Source organism: Macaca nemestrina, chromosome 2 (genome assembly GCF_043159975.1).
Source record: "Macaca nemestrina isolate mMacNem1 chromosome 2, mMacNem.hap1, whole genome shotgun sequence".
Taxonomy (NCBI): Eukaryota; Metazoa; Chordata; class Mammalia; order Primates; family Cercopithecidae; genus Macaca; species Macaca nemestrina.
Genome location: NC_092126.1, coordinates 177,999,318 through 178,016,154, shown reverse-complemented (window position 1 = coordinate 178,016,154; position 16,837 = coordinate 177,999,318). Strand labels below are relative to the sequence as shown.

The window sequence follows — 16,837 nt, the reverse complement described above, 5'->3', positions numbered from 1 at the left end:
AAGCTATTAAAATATTAATATTTTATCTCAATTTAAATCAAATGGGTAAAGTATGATGTTAAAATAATAAGCATGGTAGTTTTATATATTAAAGAAGTCTTTACAGAATGGTCAAACTTTTTGTCTCCTGTGAGTATTATTTATAGTTGGAAAAATATCCAGTTTAATTCTGTAAAACTTAACTATCCTGTGAAATTATAGTTGAAGTTGTTAGGTTTTTCTTCCTACCAACAACTGAGAGCTAAAATTGAATGGAATGATTAGATGTAGATAATGAGATAACTTATTTTTAAGTCTTTGAAGTAGAGTACATTATATTTATGGCTTAGATTCCCTGGCTAAATAAAAGAGAATTAAAACGAGTAAAACCATCATCTCATATCAAAAATATTAAGGATTTCACTTATCCATAAGAGTAAATAAACCAAATAAAACAAACCCAAACAAATAGGCAAACATAAACATAATGTTTTTCATAGCTGTTGCTACTGGAGTTTAACCCTGGCTGAAGCCAATGAAAAATGCCAAAGCAGAAATGCACAAACTCAACCTGATTCACTTTAGGAAGACGAACTAGTTTGCAAGGCATTGCAAATACACTAATCATCATGAACCTCATGAGAAATCTGTCCAATTTAAAAAGGAAAAAAAAAACCCCAAAAAACAAAAAACTAAGTGACTGCAATTTTGAAGCACCTTCTGTAGAGGGAGCAAGAGGCCTTTGGTATATTAAACAAACATGCCTGAATTAACATTCATTTTTATTCCTTTTTATTAGTTAGAACGGAAACAATTTTAGGGGCTTTTCTTTGCGAACATTACAAGAAGACATTTTGAAATCAAAAGATCCAAGTTTCAAAGATATTATCTAAGTCTCTAAGACATTCAAAGATCAAAGAAAAACTAAGATTTTTCAAATATAATAACTATCTTTGAAAAAAATTTCAATACTGATCTTTAAATTCTTGTTGTTTCAGCAACCTTAGAATTCACATGAGCTTTACAGGGAGACAAAAGCACAGTGATATAGTGACAAAAGGTCCAATGTCACTACCTACAGCATAACCTAAGGGCCTTAATAATAATCTATTATTACACCTATTATGGTTTAATTTTGGAGGATTTACTTTCCAATTAAAGAAAGTTAAGTATATGGGCTGCAAAATGGTGATCTGATGGCACTGGAGCTGGGAGGGACTTCTAATATTACTTCTCCATAAATTCCTGTAAACACAGACATCAATTTAGCTAAGTCAAGGACCAGAGTGGGTTCTATTATCAAATGAAATGATACATCCTTTCTATGCCTAAGATATTTTCATTTATAATGAATCCCTTTCTATGCAATTCAAGCATACACTATGTAAAAAGAAAACAGTATTTCTCACTAAACATTCAACAACTATTCAATATCAGAAATGTTCTAACATCTGCCTGTTGCAGGTTCCCTCCAAAGATTTAAGTTTCCAAAGAAGCAGTTCATTATGAGTCAACAATGGACACTTTTTTAAATCACATATGTTGCGGCTAATTTGATATTTTACTTTCATTGATAGACAATTTCTCGAGTAATTTCCCCCATTTGTGGCTTTGCCACAAATCAGTAGATTATTTCCGAATGAAGTGAAAAGCAAAGCTCATCTAATACTTCATGGAGATAAGGCTTATTGCTAAAACTTGCTAGTATAAATTGTTAGCTTAAATGGATTTTAGAGAATTATATCTAGAAGTGAAAAAATAGTCTTCAAGTGGTGTTTGTATCTAAATATGAAAAAAATACTTAGGTGTCCCATTTATCACCTTTTTAATAAAGTTCTAAAGATTCAGATTTTATTTTTCTGCTTATGGTTTTTAATAAAAATTGTTAATATCAGTATAATAGTCTATTTAGATTAGAAATAAGCCAATTTATAAGAATAACATTCCAGTGTGTTTTATTTAAGATTACATGGTTTTTATTAAAAAGTAATCTTATCCAGTTCTGAAAAAAAAATGGTTTCTATCACAAAAAATAACATAAGAGGATGGTACAAATGAGGTAAAGAAGATGTATATAAAATAGCAAAATAAAGAACTAAAGTCATGTAACTAATTACACCATCTGGAATGACACGCGGGGTTTTATTTTCCTCTACAAACTCATTCAAAAAACAGGTTTAATTTTACTTGTTACTAAATAACTGGCAAAATAATTAGATTTATAATTAGTCATTATCTATTAATATATACAACACTTGGCAGTAGAAAAAAATTCTATCTTGCGGGGCATGGGACAATTTTCAGTCACTGACTAAACTTACGGGAAATTTTTAGGATACCAGAGTTATAATAAAGCTGAACAAATGGTATTGGCTGACTCCACATTAAAGCCTACCATTACACTTATTACTGCAATCCCTTTATATTCTCATCCTACATTCACAGAATGTTCTGCACTGTTGCTGTTATTACTGAGTTAATACTCTGGTAATACATAGAGACACACACTCTCAAAGATGCATAGTCACCCTCCCCACAACCTGGACATTTTATTAAATTCATAGTGTTAGCTATTTGAGCCTTCAGTGATAAATACTTTCATCTTCTACATATGCACATTTGAAACAAACCAGGAAACAGGTGAATTTTCAGGCCAGCACAGGAGATAGTATCCAATGCTATGCTTAATTAGTAAGCTTGTTTTCTACACATAAGGATCTATCTTCCTTTAATAGTATCTGAAGGCAAATAATGAAAAATATCTTCTGTTAGAATCTTTAGAGCTTGCCCTATACATTATTCCATATTTCTTATATTACATTATCCCAATCCTAACAGGGAAAATGTCTAATTCAAATAAATAGTCCAGAGAAGAGACAAAACAAAATATAGCTATATTTGAAATGATTTTTGCACATGTGCCACATATAAATCATTTCCTCAAAACACTAAATTTTATCATATACATGCTAATTTTGAAGGGTCTTTCATGACATCAAAAACATCTGTGTGGTATACTATCAAGCTTTAAGATAAGCTTTACTTATAAGCATTTTCACTAACTTGTTTGTAAATCGGAGCAACAGATTTGAAGTTGCTTTGTACTTGTGTTCTATCCAGCTTCTGTGCTCTTCACACAGATAACCTCTTGGTTTGCTCCCTTACTTCCTTCAAGTTTCTGTTCAAATATTAGCCTTTCAGAGAGGTCTTTCCTAATGACCTCATCTAAGTATAAACCTCTCTATCATTATTTATCCTCTTCCCTGCTTATTTTTCCTCCTAGCACTTACCACTAGCTGACAATATACAATATAGTTACTTGTTTACTTTCTCTTCTCTCTAACTAGAGCTTAAATTCCAAAGAGGATAAAGGATTTTATCTTGTACACACTGAACCTCTAGTCAGTAAAGCAACTGAATGAAAATAGGACAGTTAGGTGAAATTTGTATTCTCTGTTTATGGAACCAAAAATGTAGGCACTTATCTCTTTAGGAAAATATATATTATAAGAATATATATTCATAAAAATAGATAATACCACTTCTAACAACAAAAAAACCTTTCTTACAAAAATGCAAACCAAGTAATATTGGTTCATGGGTATTTGAAAGCCTAAGTTTAATATGTCAAAAGTACAAAAGGTCCATCTCTAAAAGACAAGGCACACACACAAAAAAAAATTCTAAAAAAAAAAAAAAAAAAAAGATATTCCTCAGCATTTCAGAACATTATCTTACCTGGAAGTAATTACTCCATTATTACTTGTAATAATGCCTCTGTTCATTTGCCAAACTATTGTGTGTCAAGTAAAATAAATATTTCCTTAACTATTCAGAGTATCATTTAGTTTTAATTTTGAAAAATCAAATTATTTCAAAATAAATATAATTTAGTAAATAAATAATGTAAACTATAAAGTAAAAAGAATCCACATAGGATTACTTTGTTCTCCCTCCAAAACAGTAATTACCCATGTTTCTAGGATTTACTTAAAATTTTGTATTTATAGCTAAGTGTCAAAGATGTTAAGCAGACACCATTTAGAAAAAAACATTACTTTAGAAAAAGACATCATTTTAGAAAAATTAAGTATATAGATACAAGTAATTTCAGATTGCTTTTACAACAGTATATTTTTTAGAAGTAAATTTCATACTCTTCTAGGTCTCAAGACAAATTACACAATAAAAGTCAAATAACTGCAAAGATACAGTTTAACAGGAAAGGAAACACTATCACAGAGCAGTCTCTGACATCACGTAAATGGAAATCAGTAAACAGTATCAAACATTTAACAATACTATTTCTGTAAATATGTATAACAACATAGTATAAATATAAAGGTAAATGCTAGCTTTGACGTTCTTGGATTTAACATTGGAGTTTTCAACATTTGTGAGAACTAGAGAAGTGTATGTTTGGTAGCAACATGTAATTTTTGCTTTGGCCTGATTTTGAAACATGCACCAAGAGTCTAAGATGGAAATGAATTCTCAAACATCCGACATTCTTATTTCTGTGAGTGGCATTTTGCTAAGACCTCTGTTCTAAGACCATCCAGAACCAGGACTCTAGACTCACTGTTAGGTTGCCAGGTTTGCCATCAGTATTCTTTAAAAAAACACACTGTATAAAACCTAAAAAGTTGAATCTCAAAAGGATTTTGGAGATAATTTAAGTTAAACAGATCCTCTCTTCTATCAGATGGGGAAAGGCCAGAGAAGTTACCCCGTTAAAAATAAGACAAAGGCTGTGGTGGTTCATGCCTGTAATTCCAGCACTCTGGGAGGCCGAGGCAGGCAGATCACAAAGTCAGGAGTTCGAGACCAGCCTGGCCAATATGGTGAAACCCCATCTCTACTAAAAATAAAAAAATTAGCCAGGCATGGTGGCGGGTGACTGTAGTCCCAGCTACTTAGAAGGCTGAGGCGGAAGAATGGCTCGAACCCAGGAGGCAGAGGTTGCAGTGAGCCGAGATCGCGCCACCGCACTCCAGCCTGGGTGACAGAGTGAGACTCTATCTCAAAACAACAACAACAACAACAAAAAAGACAAATACTTAATGGCGGAGTCAGGTGTGGTACACAGTCTGATTTTATTCTACTGTTCACATCAGCATTCCATGCTGGTTTTATAATAAACACAGTGTATAACTAAACAACTAAGAAAAATGCTTATGATAATGTTAAGAAAGGAGGGCATAAAATTATCTCTACAATATAATCTAAACAAGGTATAAACAAGTTTAAACAAAAAAGTCAAAATGTTAAAACTCTGGACATTGATATTTAGCATCTGCATATGCTTATACTTATGTATCTCACTTTTTTCTTTTTTATATACTTTGCATATTGTCTACAATGAACAACTGCTACCTACAGAGTCAGAAACAAAAATAAACTGGAGAGATAAATGTGCCATTAAAAGCTAACATTTGTATTGCTAACTACGGCTGACATGCAGCATGCCAAATTGAAAACTAATTTGCTGGTAAGCGTGCACTGTTAAAATATTACTCTAAGTGAAACAACTGCACTGTTTCTGAGTGAAAAATCAAGAGTAAATAGGGAGAAAGTATGACTAATTTTAGATGCACTTACAAATTGAAGTATTAGAAAAAATACATTTTACTATGAATTTGTTATTCTTGCTTCATTTACAGGAGAAGCAGGTATTTAATGTTAAATACAAATGAAGCAAACTGCAACTTCCAGCTTGCTTGCCAATATGAATTTAATAAACAGAATGTGAAAATTTAATCTCTAATTAGCAAGATTTCATTTTCTAATGTTTTCTGAGTTATGAGAGGTAATTGAGCTTAGATGTTTTATTACATGCACATATATCCAGAGTTCATTTAGGGCTAGAATATCATCACATGTTGTCACTGATTTAGAGCCTACTACGCAGAGTATGTGTAATTGCTTCCAACTCCTTTGTCTGCTAAATATCTGGCAGTTCCAAGAGAAGTTCCCACTGGAGAATGATCTAATTTGCTGAGTTTTCCACCATCCCCTGAACAATGTCAAATTTCACACCCTTGTTTTTTCTCATATGCTGCCTTTCCCAATTGTGCGTGTACTTCATGAGTCAGGAAATGGCCATCCCTCCATGAAACATCCTTCATTCACAAGGGCTATAACAGCCTCTCCTCCAAACTCATTTGAAACTACTAAGTTAGCATTATAAATGTTAGTGCATACCATTCTCTAGTGATTTCGTATATGTTAATGTTATTTTCCAAAGCAGACTGTAAATTTCTTGGGGGCTGGGATCTACCTTATTTTTCGTTTGCATTGATATGTATAGTGGGAGTTCAGTGAACTGCAGATGAAGGAATGAAGAAGCTCTAAGACTTTCAATTGGAAATAAGGACCTCAGCAGATAAAATTTAAATCAACTGACCAAGCATCCACGTATTCTCTGTGTACTTACTTACTATATGCAAATCATTTACTTAGTATACATCAAATACAGTAAGATGTCATGGGAGATACAGAACACAGTTTTTGCCCTCAAAGTCTTGTAATCTTTTCAATTGGAGAGCCACATTAAAATCAGAAAACAGTATGGCAGAGTATATAATTAAATGAGTAGAAAATAAACCGCAGGAAGAGGAATGTGAATCTGTCTTAACCATTACAATTGAAGAAGTCACAGATCATTTCACAAAGAAATACAGTCTGAGATACGGACCTTTAGGATAAAGATTAGGAAAAGGTAAAGTACAGGAGGAACAGCATAAAAATTTCAGAAAGCCAGAAAAAACAATCCAGATAAAATTACAGGGCAAGTATTAGGAATCACTGAACAATATTTTAGTTGGGTAAAATTCTGTAGGATCTTACTGTTAGCAGAAGAGTATAGAATTAATTTAATAGAGAAAGGGAAACAACGCTGGTTTTTGAGTGGGAAAGTGACCGGGGGAAGGCAGAATTTAAATTAAATGAACTCAGTTGCAGTGAACAAAATACACTGGAGGAAAGGCAGACATCCTGACTTCATATAAAGAGCAGGAAAATTAGAATTGGGATATCCAGTTTATCCTGGTTTAACTTGGGAAGATACCAATGAGAGATATCTAGTGTGCCTCTGAGGCCCCATTTTTCAAATGAGATACCCACTTATCTCATTTTACTAGCCCTAAACCCACTGATACTAAATCTCCGATCATATGAGATGATCAGTTGCTCTTTCTGTTGTCCAGCTCTGAGGCAAAGCTAGAGCAATGGAGAAGAGGAGAGGAATATGAAAAACTCCAAAAGAGTAATCAAAAGGATTTGGTAGCTGAATGGATGTGAGAAATGAAAAAAACTGGTAGAACCAAAGATTCTTTTATGATGTCAAACTGGAAAGCTGAGATAAAATGGGTTACCTCTGAGGAGGAGAGGTAAATTTGAAGGGATACCTCATTGTGCTACTCTATCCTCTTTGATGCAAGGAATACTTAGCTTTCTCTCCCTGTTGCTCTATGTGTAACCTCAAGAGTTAGGTAAGTCTCATAGATGTTGTGGTTACCAGCAAAGTATCAGGAAGGATCTTAATTTATGGTAAGTTAGTTTGTAAATACAGCTGGCTGTTTAATATCAATGACTTTCTATTCGTCGTGTAGTGTCTGTATTGAGAACCTCTCAAAACCACTTTTTACCATATCTTGATGCACAGACAAGTGATCTCCAAATTCAACAAAACTCACTTTATGCTAGGGAGGAGGGTGGTAACTGGAGGAGGAGGAGAAAGCCGGGGAGGAACGTCATATTCTTCACTTCCAAGATGACCATTGGAAAAGACCTGAAAGTAAATCAAATGGTTAGTTTCCAAGAATTTAACTTCTGAAGGACCTTACAGCAATAGCTGCTCTTAGGTAACCTACCATTTTGAAGACAATGTGTAAGTTCAGTATATTTAAACAAGCGAAATGTCATACAATTTATTCAGGAGTCAGTAGCACCACACTGATGAGTCACCACCGCCTAAAGTGGTTCAAGGTTATACAAAAAATAAAAATGTTACACCATGATTCTTAAACACTGAGAGGTAATACTATAATTTATATAAATCACATACAGATATTATTGGCTAAGTAGGTAAATAATAAAATTCACCAACTATGATCAGGTTTTATTGAAAAGTTAGCATTCTCTATAAGGGGTAAAGAAAAAAGCAGCACTGATGTTACTCTTTTTTTAATTCCTTCCAAATTAAATTGCTCTAAATTATATTTCTCCATGGTGAACGGAACATTCTTAAACTTTCTGATAAAGCAGTACATTAATATAATCAGAAGTGCCTTTGTTCTTTCATGGTTGAAGCTTCTGCGCTAAAGATAACTAGAGACCTGTTCTGGCTTTCCAAGTGCAGGCAAATTTAAACAAAATTTTCAGTTAGTGAACATACAAACCACAATTTCTAACTTGCTCATATGGGACCATCCAAAGCCAGCGTTCAATTACTCTGAATTAGGGCATTCTGGTGTCTAGATTTCTGTTACACCATAGGAAATGTCTGAAAACTGTTATTTGTTTCTCCTACAATTTGAAATTACAGCAACTTAAAAGGGGGGGGGGGTTATGAGAGGATCATTTTGCAGAAACATATTCACAAGAAAAGACTGAACACATTTTAAGACCTGTAAGCAATCATTAGATTTTTATCATGGAGTTCCTTTGTAAACTCTTATTAATTCATATTTATTAGGTAGACTGATGGTGGGGCTAAATGCAAGTGAAGTAATTTGAACAGCGATGGATAATTCAATTGAGGACTTAACAATTACTTTTCTCCATCACATTTCTAAAATGATGTTGAAGCTTTAGAATATAAAATTGAAAAGGTCATACTCTTACCTATCAACTTAAAATAAGAAAAGAAACAAGTTTAAAGAACACATTTGAAATTTATCAGCGTGTGTATTTCAGAGCTACAAAGCTGATCCTAAGCTTTAGTACCAATTTCTCTTTTTTCATGTTTCCCCTCATTAGACTCAATATACTGTAGCCACACCATGACAAAATATTACCTTTAAATAAAATGATTTTATCCTGGGCTTTTGACTGTGGCCAAATAACAGAATAAGGCAAAGTGTTCTCTAGTGTGCCAGAAAGAAGAAATTTCCTAATAGACATTAATCATTTTGAAGTTTAATAAAATCCTTTAACATAAAAAAAGGTCTTTTAACTGACAAATACACAAATGCTCATTGTAATACTGAGCTTTGGAAGTCATTCTTCATTGGAATTCTTTGCATGCTGCAGGAATAGATACAATGTAAGATATCTGCAGTCAAATTTCCTTAATTCATGTCACAAATACATATAAAACTCATTTGGGAAAATGTAATGTGAATTTTATATGCAATAGTTTATTTGAGGACAAATCATCCAACATAGATAGATGCTTAATAAAATTTCAGCAACAATAAAATAAAAGAGAGATATGGGAGTTTCAGTTGTATTGGTTCTAATTTAACAATAAACCAACCATAATTTTATAATCAGAACACTGTGAATATATCTTTCAAAAATACCAATACACTCAAACATTTACCGGTATTGAAATTGCTTTCATCTTGCACATTAGGTAAATGAGAATAAAATACTAATAACAGAGCTTGCATATTTTTGTGTACTATTATTCAGTTTCATGAAGAGAAGTCATACAGGCAATGATGGCTATCACTAGTAAAACCACAAAGTACAATTAATGAGGTAACTTACTCTTGGAGGGCAGTATCTAAGAAAATTAAATGACTTGTTCCTAATTTTTTGAAACAATCCATTAATTTGCTTTAAAATGCAAATGGCACTTTTTCTAACTGTTTCAGAAATACCATTTGTTACTGACATATAGTAACTAAAGGATTTCTAGAGCCACTGAAATGCTGTAGTGTCTTTTCTGAACCATTCATTTGATGTTTGGCATCTGATAATATTTTGCTCGTGTTCTGTGTACTTACATTTCGTCAAGGAGAATTTAGGCCACGCTGGGTCTCTTTCAGGACAAAAACTCTTATTACTCCTTTACCATTTTACAGCATATGCCTTATGGTGCTTTACACACAGTAGGGCTGAAATGAATATTGACTGCTGATTGGCTTAGATGTACTTATTAACGGAGGTATTAACTAGTGAAATGACTTTCCTTAGGTTTAGCTGAAAGAAACTCATTATTACTGAAATACTCTCAGCAAATATGTGTATATATACACACACATAAATATATACACATACATACATACATACACACACACACACACATATATATATAATTTGTTTAATGGCTGTTATTCCTGCAAACTGTTCATAAATATGTACTGAGAATTGACAATATGCCTAATACGAAACTTGGAATTCTGTATAGTTCTTTCCTAATTATTAGATTGAGACAGCAAAGGACCTAAATGTGCAGGTACTTTATAAAGTGATGATCATGTTTCTGTTCATCTAAAGTGGCTGTTTATATTTATGGATAGTGGCTAAAGGACAAGATTTAACATTATGTCATTCTGAATTTTATGTTCTCACCTGCAACCATTTCATTACACCAGAAAATCATTTTAGCTGCCACTACCTGAGTGAGTACAATAAATCACAACTTTGGGGGCTAAAAATAAATACTTTATATATTTTCAAGATATCTAAAAAACCTGTTTGCAAATGGTAAAAAAAAACTGTAGTTATTCAAATGTGCAGACTGATAGTATCAACTGAAGCAGTTCACACTGAAACCCCACTGAATCCTCAACTAAGAAACATCTTTTCATCCTCTGCATTCTTAGCTCACTGTCCCAAATCTATCACAATTGCATTGGAAATGCTACCAATTTAAATCTTCTAAATTCACAATTCTAATCCTAGTAATTCCTCTGCCAGAAAAGAAAACTTTAAATGTTCTCTCCTGCCTACCAAATTATGATTACTTAATGTAGAATTCAAGACACTTGATAATTGGTTTCAACTTACCTTGCCATGGTCTTACCTCACCTGCCCACTCTTTTTATGCTATAGGCCATCCAAAACTGACTGGATTATCACTAAACATATTCTCCCACCTCCATGCTATTCCTTTCTGTAATAACTACAAAAACAACAGCTGCCAGTCTTTTAATATCTATAGCCAGTGACCCTCTTGCATGAAGCTTTCTTTATTACTTTTTCAGTCCTGCATCTTGGAATTTTTTTTCTTCTTGGGGATCCCACACATTTTCTGGATGCTTCTCATATGCCTTACCTCTTAATCACATGCCTGTCTCATCCTGACTAGCTTTTCTGTGCTTTATTCCTCTTTGTATTCCCCAGAGTGTCTTGAACATGCTAGGTACTCATATAGCTGAATTAGGTAATGAGGTTGAAGAAATAAGAAAACAATAGTGGAAGTGTAGACTTGTGAAAGAAGTATAAACTGGCTTGTGTAATTTATTAGAAATCTAGGTTATCTTAGATTAATATTTCTCTAAATGCCTCAAGGTATCATCTAATCCTAAAGTGTAAAATGTTTTCTTGTGATTCAGATATTGTTTAAAAACTGAAGATTAAAACATTTGGGACCCTTGAGATACACAGAAAACAATTTTGTGAAAATCTTCGCACAATTAAGAAAAACATTTTTAAAAAATCTTACTAAACACAAGCCTTTTCCCGATCCTACACATGTCAACCCCCATGCATGTCAATCCCTACACATGCTACCTCAAAAGTACCCCTGTATTTTGTCCTTCAGCATCAGACTGGACATGAAACCAGTACACACAGAGGACTGATTTTCTGAAAGACAGTCCTCGAAATTTATAGGTAACTTTAAGGTCATTAATATAAACATCTGCCTCTCCACCAAAAGTACAACAAGCCACAACTGCAAAAAGGGAAATCATTTGATGTATTTATCTTGCAACGTCTTCAAAAAATTATCATACAAAGGTCATCTTTAGAACAATGTCACTGTAAGTAACATGACCAGTTAAAGATAATTTTATCACAAAAGAAACAGCAGTATTCTTACTGCCTCAAGAGAACAAATAATGACAGTTGGGTACAATGTTGATATCTAGAAATAAGTAGATACATTTCAAGTTTCTAGTCATATTTTAATATACTTTGGTAGAACTATTTTCCTCAGATAATTAAAACAAACCACCAACGACAGTAAATATCTAGCCAACAATATGTCTATTAAGGAACAGCTTTATAAGGTGACTAAAATCTAAGACTTTCAGAGAATGGAAACAATGCTATAGGACAGAAATCTCTTACCAATAAAGTCAGATAAATAAACTTAATAACTCTTAGCCTGTAGATCCACATTTAAATTACTACCTTGACTAGCTTTTGATTATGCCAGGCACGAGGGGAAGAGTAAAGGGAGTAAATGAATGTCACAAAAAATTCTTACACTTCATTTTAACTATGAGCTAGAAGAATTTTTTTCCTCAGAGCTCTCTACAATTACCAAATGGGAGTAATTAGAGCTTAATTTATTCCCATTTCCCCTACCATTCATTGTTCTAGTTACAACGCAAACAGAAAAGGCAAATGGTTCTATTGGACGATGAGAACTGACATACTGACAGGACGAGTAATGAAGGGAAGCGAGTCCTCGCCCATCGACAGGGTATTGACTTTTATAAATTCCTGTGTGTTCCAGATGTAATAATTAGTTTTCACTTCAATTTTTAGTACTTATCTACATTTTCTTATCTCTAAAATGGGAAGATGCTATTAAATTTGAAGCTTTGCCTCTAATGAAAACTACTAAACCTAAGCGGCAGTTTTTATGATTTGACCAAAAAAAAAAAAGCGTATTTGCTTACATTAGGGGGCCTGATGAATTATGTGAACAATAAAACAGCCTCCAAATATCTAAATCTCCACAATCTTTATCCCAATGATAAAGTAAGACAAAACAAAATGGCACTATTAGGTATGAAGGGTGAAAATATGTTGTTAATATCTACTATTTTCATTAAAAATCTTAGTCCTTTTATAAAATAAAAATATCTCCCCTTTCTCTTCACTCGCTCTCTTTTTCTTATTGTATATGATCTACATATTTAAAATGACTACTCTTCTGCAGAGGAAAAAAATCTACTTTAAACATGAAAACTATGCAAGATACACAAAAACCTGTCCGTTTGTAACTCCTTGCATATCATGGCCATATTCTTCCTCCACCTTTTCTCTCCTGGCCTACAGCTGCCTACACTCAAACCCAAGCACATATACTCCTTTTTCTCTACCACTGGCTTTAGCGTTAGATTACTAGCACCAAGGAAGTATTATATTATAAGCTTAACCAAGTTATAACTTGGTTATTGAGTGCCTACCAAACATTCATTAGGAACTATGCTAAATAAAAGAAAAAAGGGCCGGGCGCGGTGGCTCAAGCCTGTAATCCCAGCACTTTGGGAGGCCGAGACGGGCGGATCACGAGGTCAGGAGATCGAGACCATCCTGGCGAACACGGTGAAACCCCGTCTCTACTAAAAAAATACAAAAAACTAGCCGGGCGAGGTGGCGAGCGCCTGTAGTCCCAGCTACACAGGAGGCTGAGGCAGGAGAATGGCGTAAACCCGGGAGGCGGAGCTTGCAGTGAGCTGAGATCCGGCCACTGCGCTCCAGCCCCGGCGACAGAGCGAGACTCCGTCTCAAAAAAAAAAAAAAAAAAAAGAAAAAAAAAAAAAGGAGTGAAACAAAGATGTTTTGGTTTATAAAACAGACAACTATTTTGAATAAAAATGCCAAGTGTTACAACTTATTTTGACACTCTATGTCCAGCTGTTATTTTTGTTTTTATTCCTGAACCAAGCGGTATAGAAATTCAGATAGTTGGAAGCTAACTATTATCCTAGATACCAGGTATTATTATTATTCCATTTTATATAAAGGAATAAAATAAAGTTCCACTTTATTTATAAGGAAAATAAGTGAGGTTGGAGACAAAGATGAAGTAAGTTGCTATATACACAAAGCCAGTACATTCTAGAGCAGAAAGTGAAATCCAGGCCTGATTTCAGAGCCTGGTAACAAACTCCAACCCAGGATCACAGAAACTGAGAATTACAGGATCCTAAGTGATTATGTCAGTTGCTAGTTGAAGCCAACCTCTTAAGTCTCCCAACAATGAAATGAGAGACGAATTAGGCCTTTTCTACTTTATGTAAGTTCTGGTAAGCCCTATGATCTAATGAAGTGAAACCATTTTTCCTTTATAATGGTAATAAAAGAGGAGACAAGGTCTGTTTTATAGTTTTGTGGCATTCAATGAATCAAGGTCTTCTTTACAGTTCACTCCAGAAGTTAAACAATTAGGTTGAAATTAGAAATCTTAGAAGTCTAATTTTGGTTGAAACACCAAATCTAAGAGTAACATGAGATTAACTTGAGGATATTAGCATTGCAATATAAAGACACACAATATATGAGATTAGACCTTAGGGAATCTTAATGAAAATTATTTAGAGAGAACTAAGCAGTAAAGTTTAGTTTTCAGTAAGAGATAAAATTTTCAGTCAGTCTTCTCTGTTATACTAATCTGCATCAATGACCACAACATGAAAGTTCACAGAGAAATATTTATTTATTTATTTATTTATTTATTTTTTGTTTTTTGAGACGGAGTCTCGCTCTGTCGCCCAGGCTGGAGTGCAGTGGCGCGATCTTGGCTCACTGCAAGCTCCGCCTCCCGGGTTCACGCCATTCTCCTGCCTCAGCCTCCTGAGTAGCTGGGACTACAGGCGCCCGCCACCGCGCCCGGCTAATTTTTTGTATTTTTAGTAGAGACGGGGTTTCACCGTGGTCTCGATCTCCTGACCTTGTGATCCGCCCGCCTCGGCCTCCCAAAGTGCTGGGATTACAGGCGTGAGCCACCGCGCCCGGCCGAGAAATATTTAAAGAAATGTTCTTATAACTGAACTCATAATTAATATTTCATACCTAAAGTTAATAAAATACAGTATCTCATACCAATAACCTAAGAAACTGTCACCTCAATTTTTGCAACTGTAACATTTCTTAAAAAAATTATCAGCCAGCTTTCTAGAGCTTAGGAGGGTAAATTTATAACAGCATTAAAACTAGAACACGTTATCCAAAAGAACTCTGAAACAAGATATCTTCAATGAAATGGCTATGACAACTATTATATTTCAAGTATTTTTGAAGTCCATTTAGAAAATAAATTATAACATGCTTCTGAGATATAACTAGGTAATTACAACTTCTAACACTCTTCCCAAGATAAGTGTGATCACATATGAATAAAAAGTTAAGGCTAAAGGGGAAAAAAAAACAACACTGAAAATTTTTGAAAATGAATGGCAGGTCCTTCCAATCAGCATTCTAGGTTGTGGAAAAACTCTTTTGAGGATGAGCTCCCCACTGACAGAGATCATTATAAAATTGATTTTATTAGTATGTTCTCTTACATTTACATTATATTTAGATGACCCTGAGGAAACTTTTAGAGATCGTCATATTTATAATAGATGAGACTGAAGGTACCAAGTTGAGTCACCAGCAAAGAGTCACAGCAAACTGCCACCACTCCTTGCCTTTGTTTTGAATGCAGTGCTACTGAGTTGTGATTCTTCCTTTCCTGGCTACCCCACATCACTGAGGTTAAATATTGTCATACAAAGTGTTCATTATCACTGTACCTCCACACACAGAGGAGCTGAGTGCAAGTCACGCTTCTTCCTTGTATCCTGAAAATAAGATGAACTTACCAACTTTAACCATTATTTTGAAGGACTAGACTACTTCTGTAAAATATCAATTTAAGGTCTACAGAGATGAGATCACTTTAATATTACAGTCTTCAGAAGAGCCAACGCCTCCATCAGTAAAGGGAAGATGGCAAGGATCTAATCTCAGAGTCAAAAGCATCCTGGAACCAAATACCAGAAATTATTACAGTATACCTCTGCCAAGGAACTACCAAGAATACCAAGAATTCTAAAGTAAATGATTTCTGCTGCTGTCTCTTCAGTTTCCTGCACACATAAACTCCTTCCTGGACATATAAATGATAGTGGTAACATCCTTCAAGTGAGAAGTCAACAAGGGTGAGAATCTCTCAGTTTTAGGGGAAAAGAACTTGATTTTTAAGAGTGAACTTGGTTTAGTGTTTTTGAGTATATAGGAAGTTAATTTTACCTGGCTGCCTAATGTGTACTGTCCCAGGCAACAATAACTAACTCCAGCAACGGATTTATCACATGTACAGTAACACGACTTGTAAAAATTGGATGGAACTAAAACAGTTTGTTAAAAATACAGTGCTGACCAGGCGCAGTGGCTCACAACTGTAATCCCAGCACTTTTGGGAGGCTGAGGCGGGAGGATCACCTGAGCTCAGGAGTTCAAGACCAGTCTGGCCAACATGGTGAAACCCCATCTCTACTAAAAATACAAAAATTAGCCAGGTGTGGTGGCAGATGCCTGCAATCCCAGCTACTCGGGAGGCTGAGGCAGGAGAATCACTTGAACCAGGGAGACAGAGGTTGCAGTGAGCCGAGACCACGCCATTGCACTCGAGTCTGGGGAACAAGAGCGAGGCTTCGTCTCAAAAAAAAAAAAAAAAAAAAAAAAAAAAATTGCAGTGCTGATTATACCACCACTAAGTTGTTAATAGAAGAAATTTTTGGCAAATGAAATAAGGGAAGGTGAAATAAATCTCTGGCAAATTGTCTAGTGTCTTCACATTAAAATTAAATCATTACTTAGAACCTCCTGACTTCTCTTAAGTTCAAATTTCAATGAGCTTCTGATTATTTATAACTTGGGGATAATTAAAGACTTGCAGGGAGGTGCCATGCTAGGCAAAAAAAAAAAAAAAAAAAAAAACTTCCCAACCTTTTATGCT

The 16,837-nt window shown here is 34.4% G+C and overlaps 1 protein-coding gene across 9 annotated transcripts in view; it reads right to left on the bottom strand.

Moving 5' to 3' along the window:
• LOC105477589 (Cbl proto-oncogene B) overlaps positions 1–16,837 on the bottom strand; it is a 214,659-nt gene that overhangs the window by 29,526 nt on the left and 168,296 nt on the right. For all 9 annotated transcript variants that reach the window (XM_071092487.1, XM_071092490.1, XM_071092491.1 and 6 more), the window contains one exon: positions 7,677–7,771. In XM_071092487.1, coding sequence (XP_070948588.1) covers positions 7,677–7,771 — 95 coding nt within the window. The remainder of the gene's footprint in view (positions 1–7,676; positions 7,772–16,837) is intronic.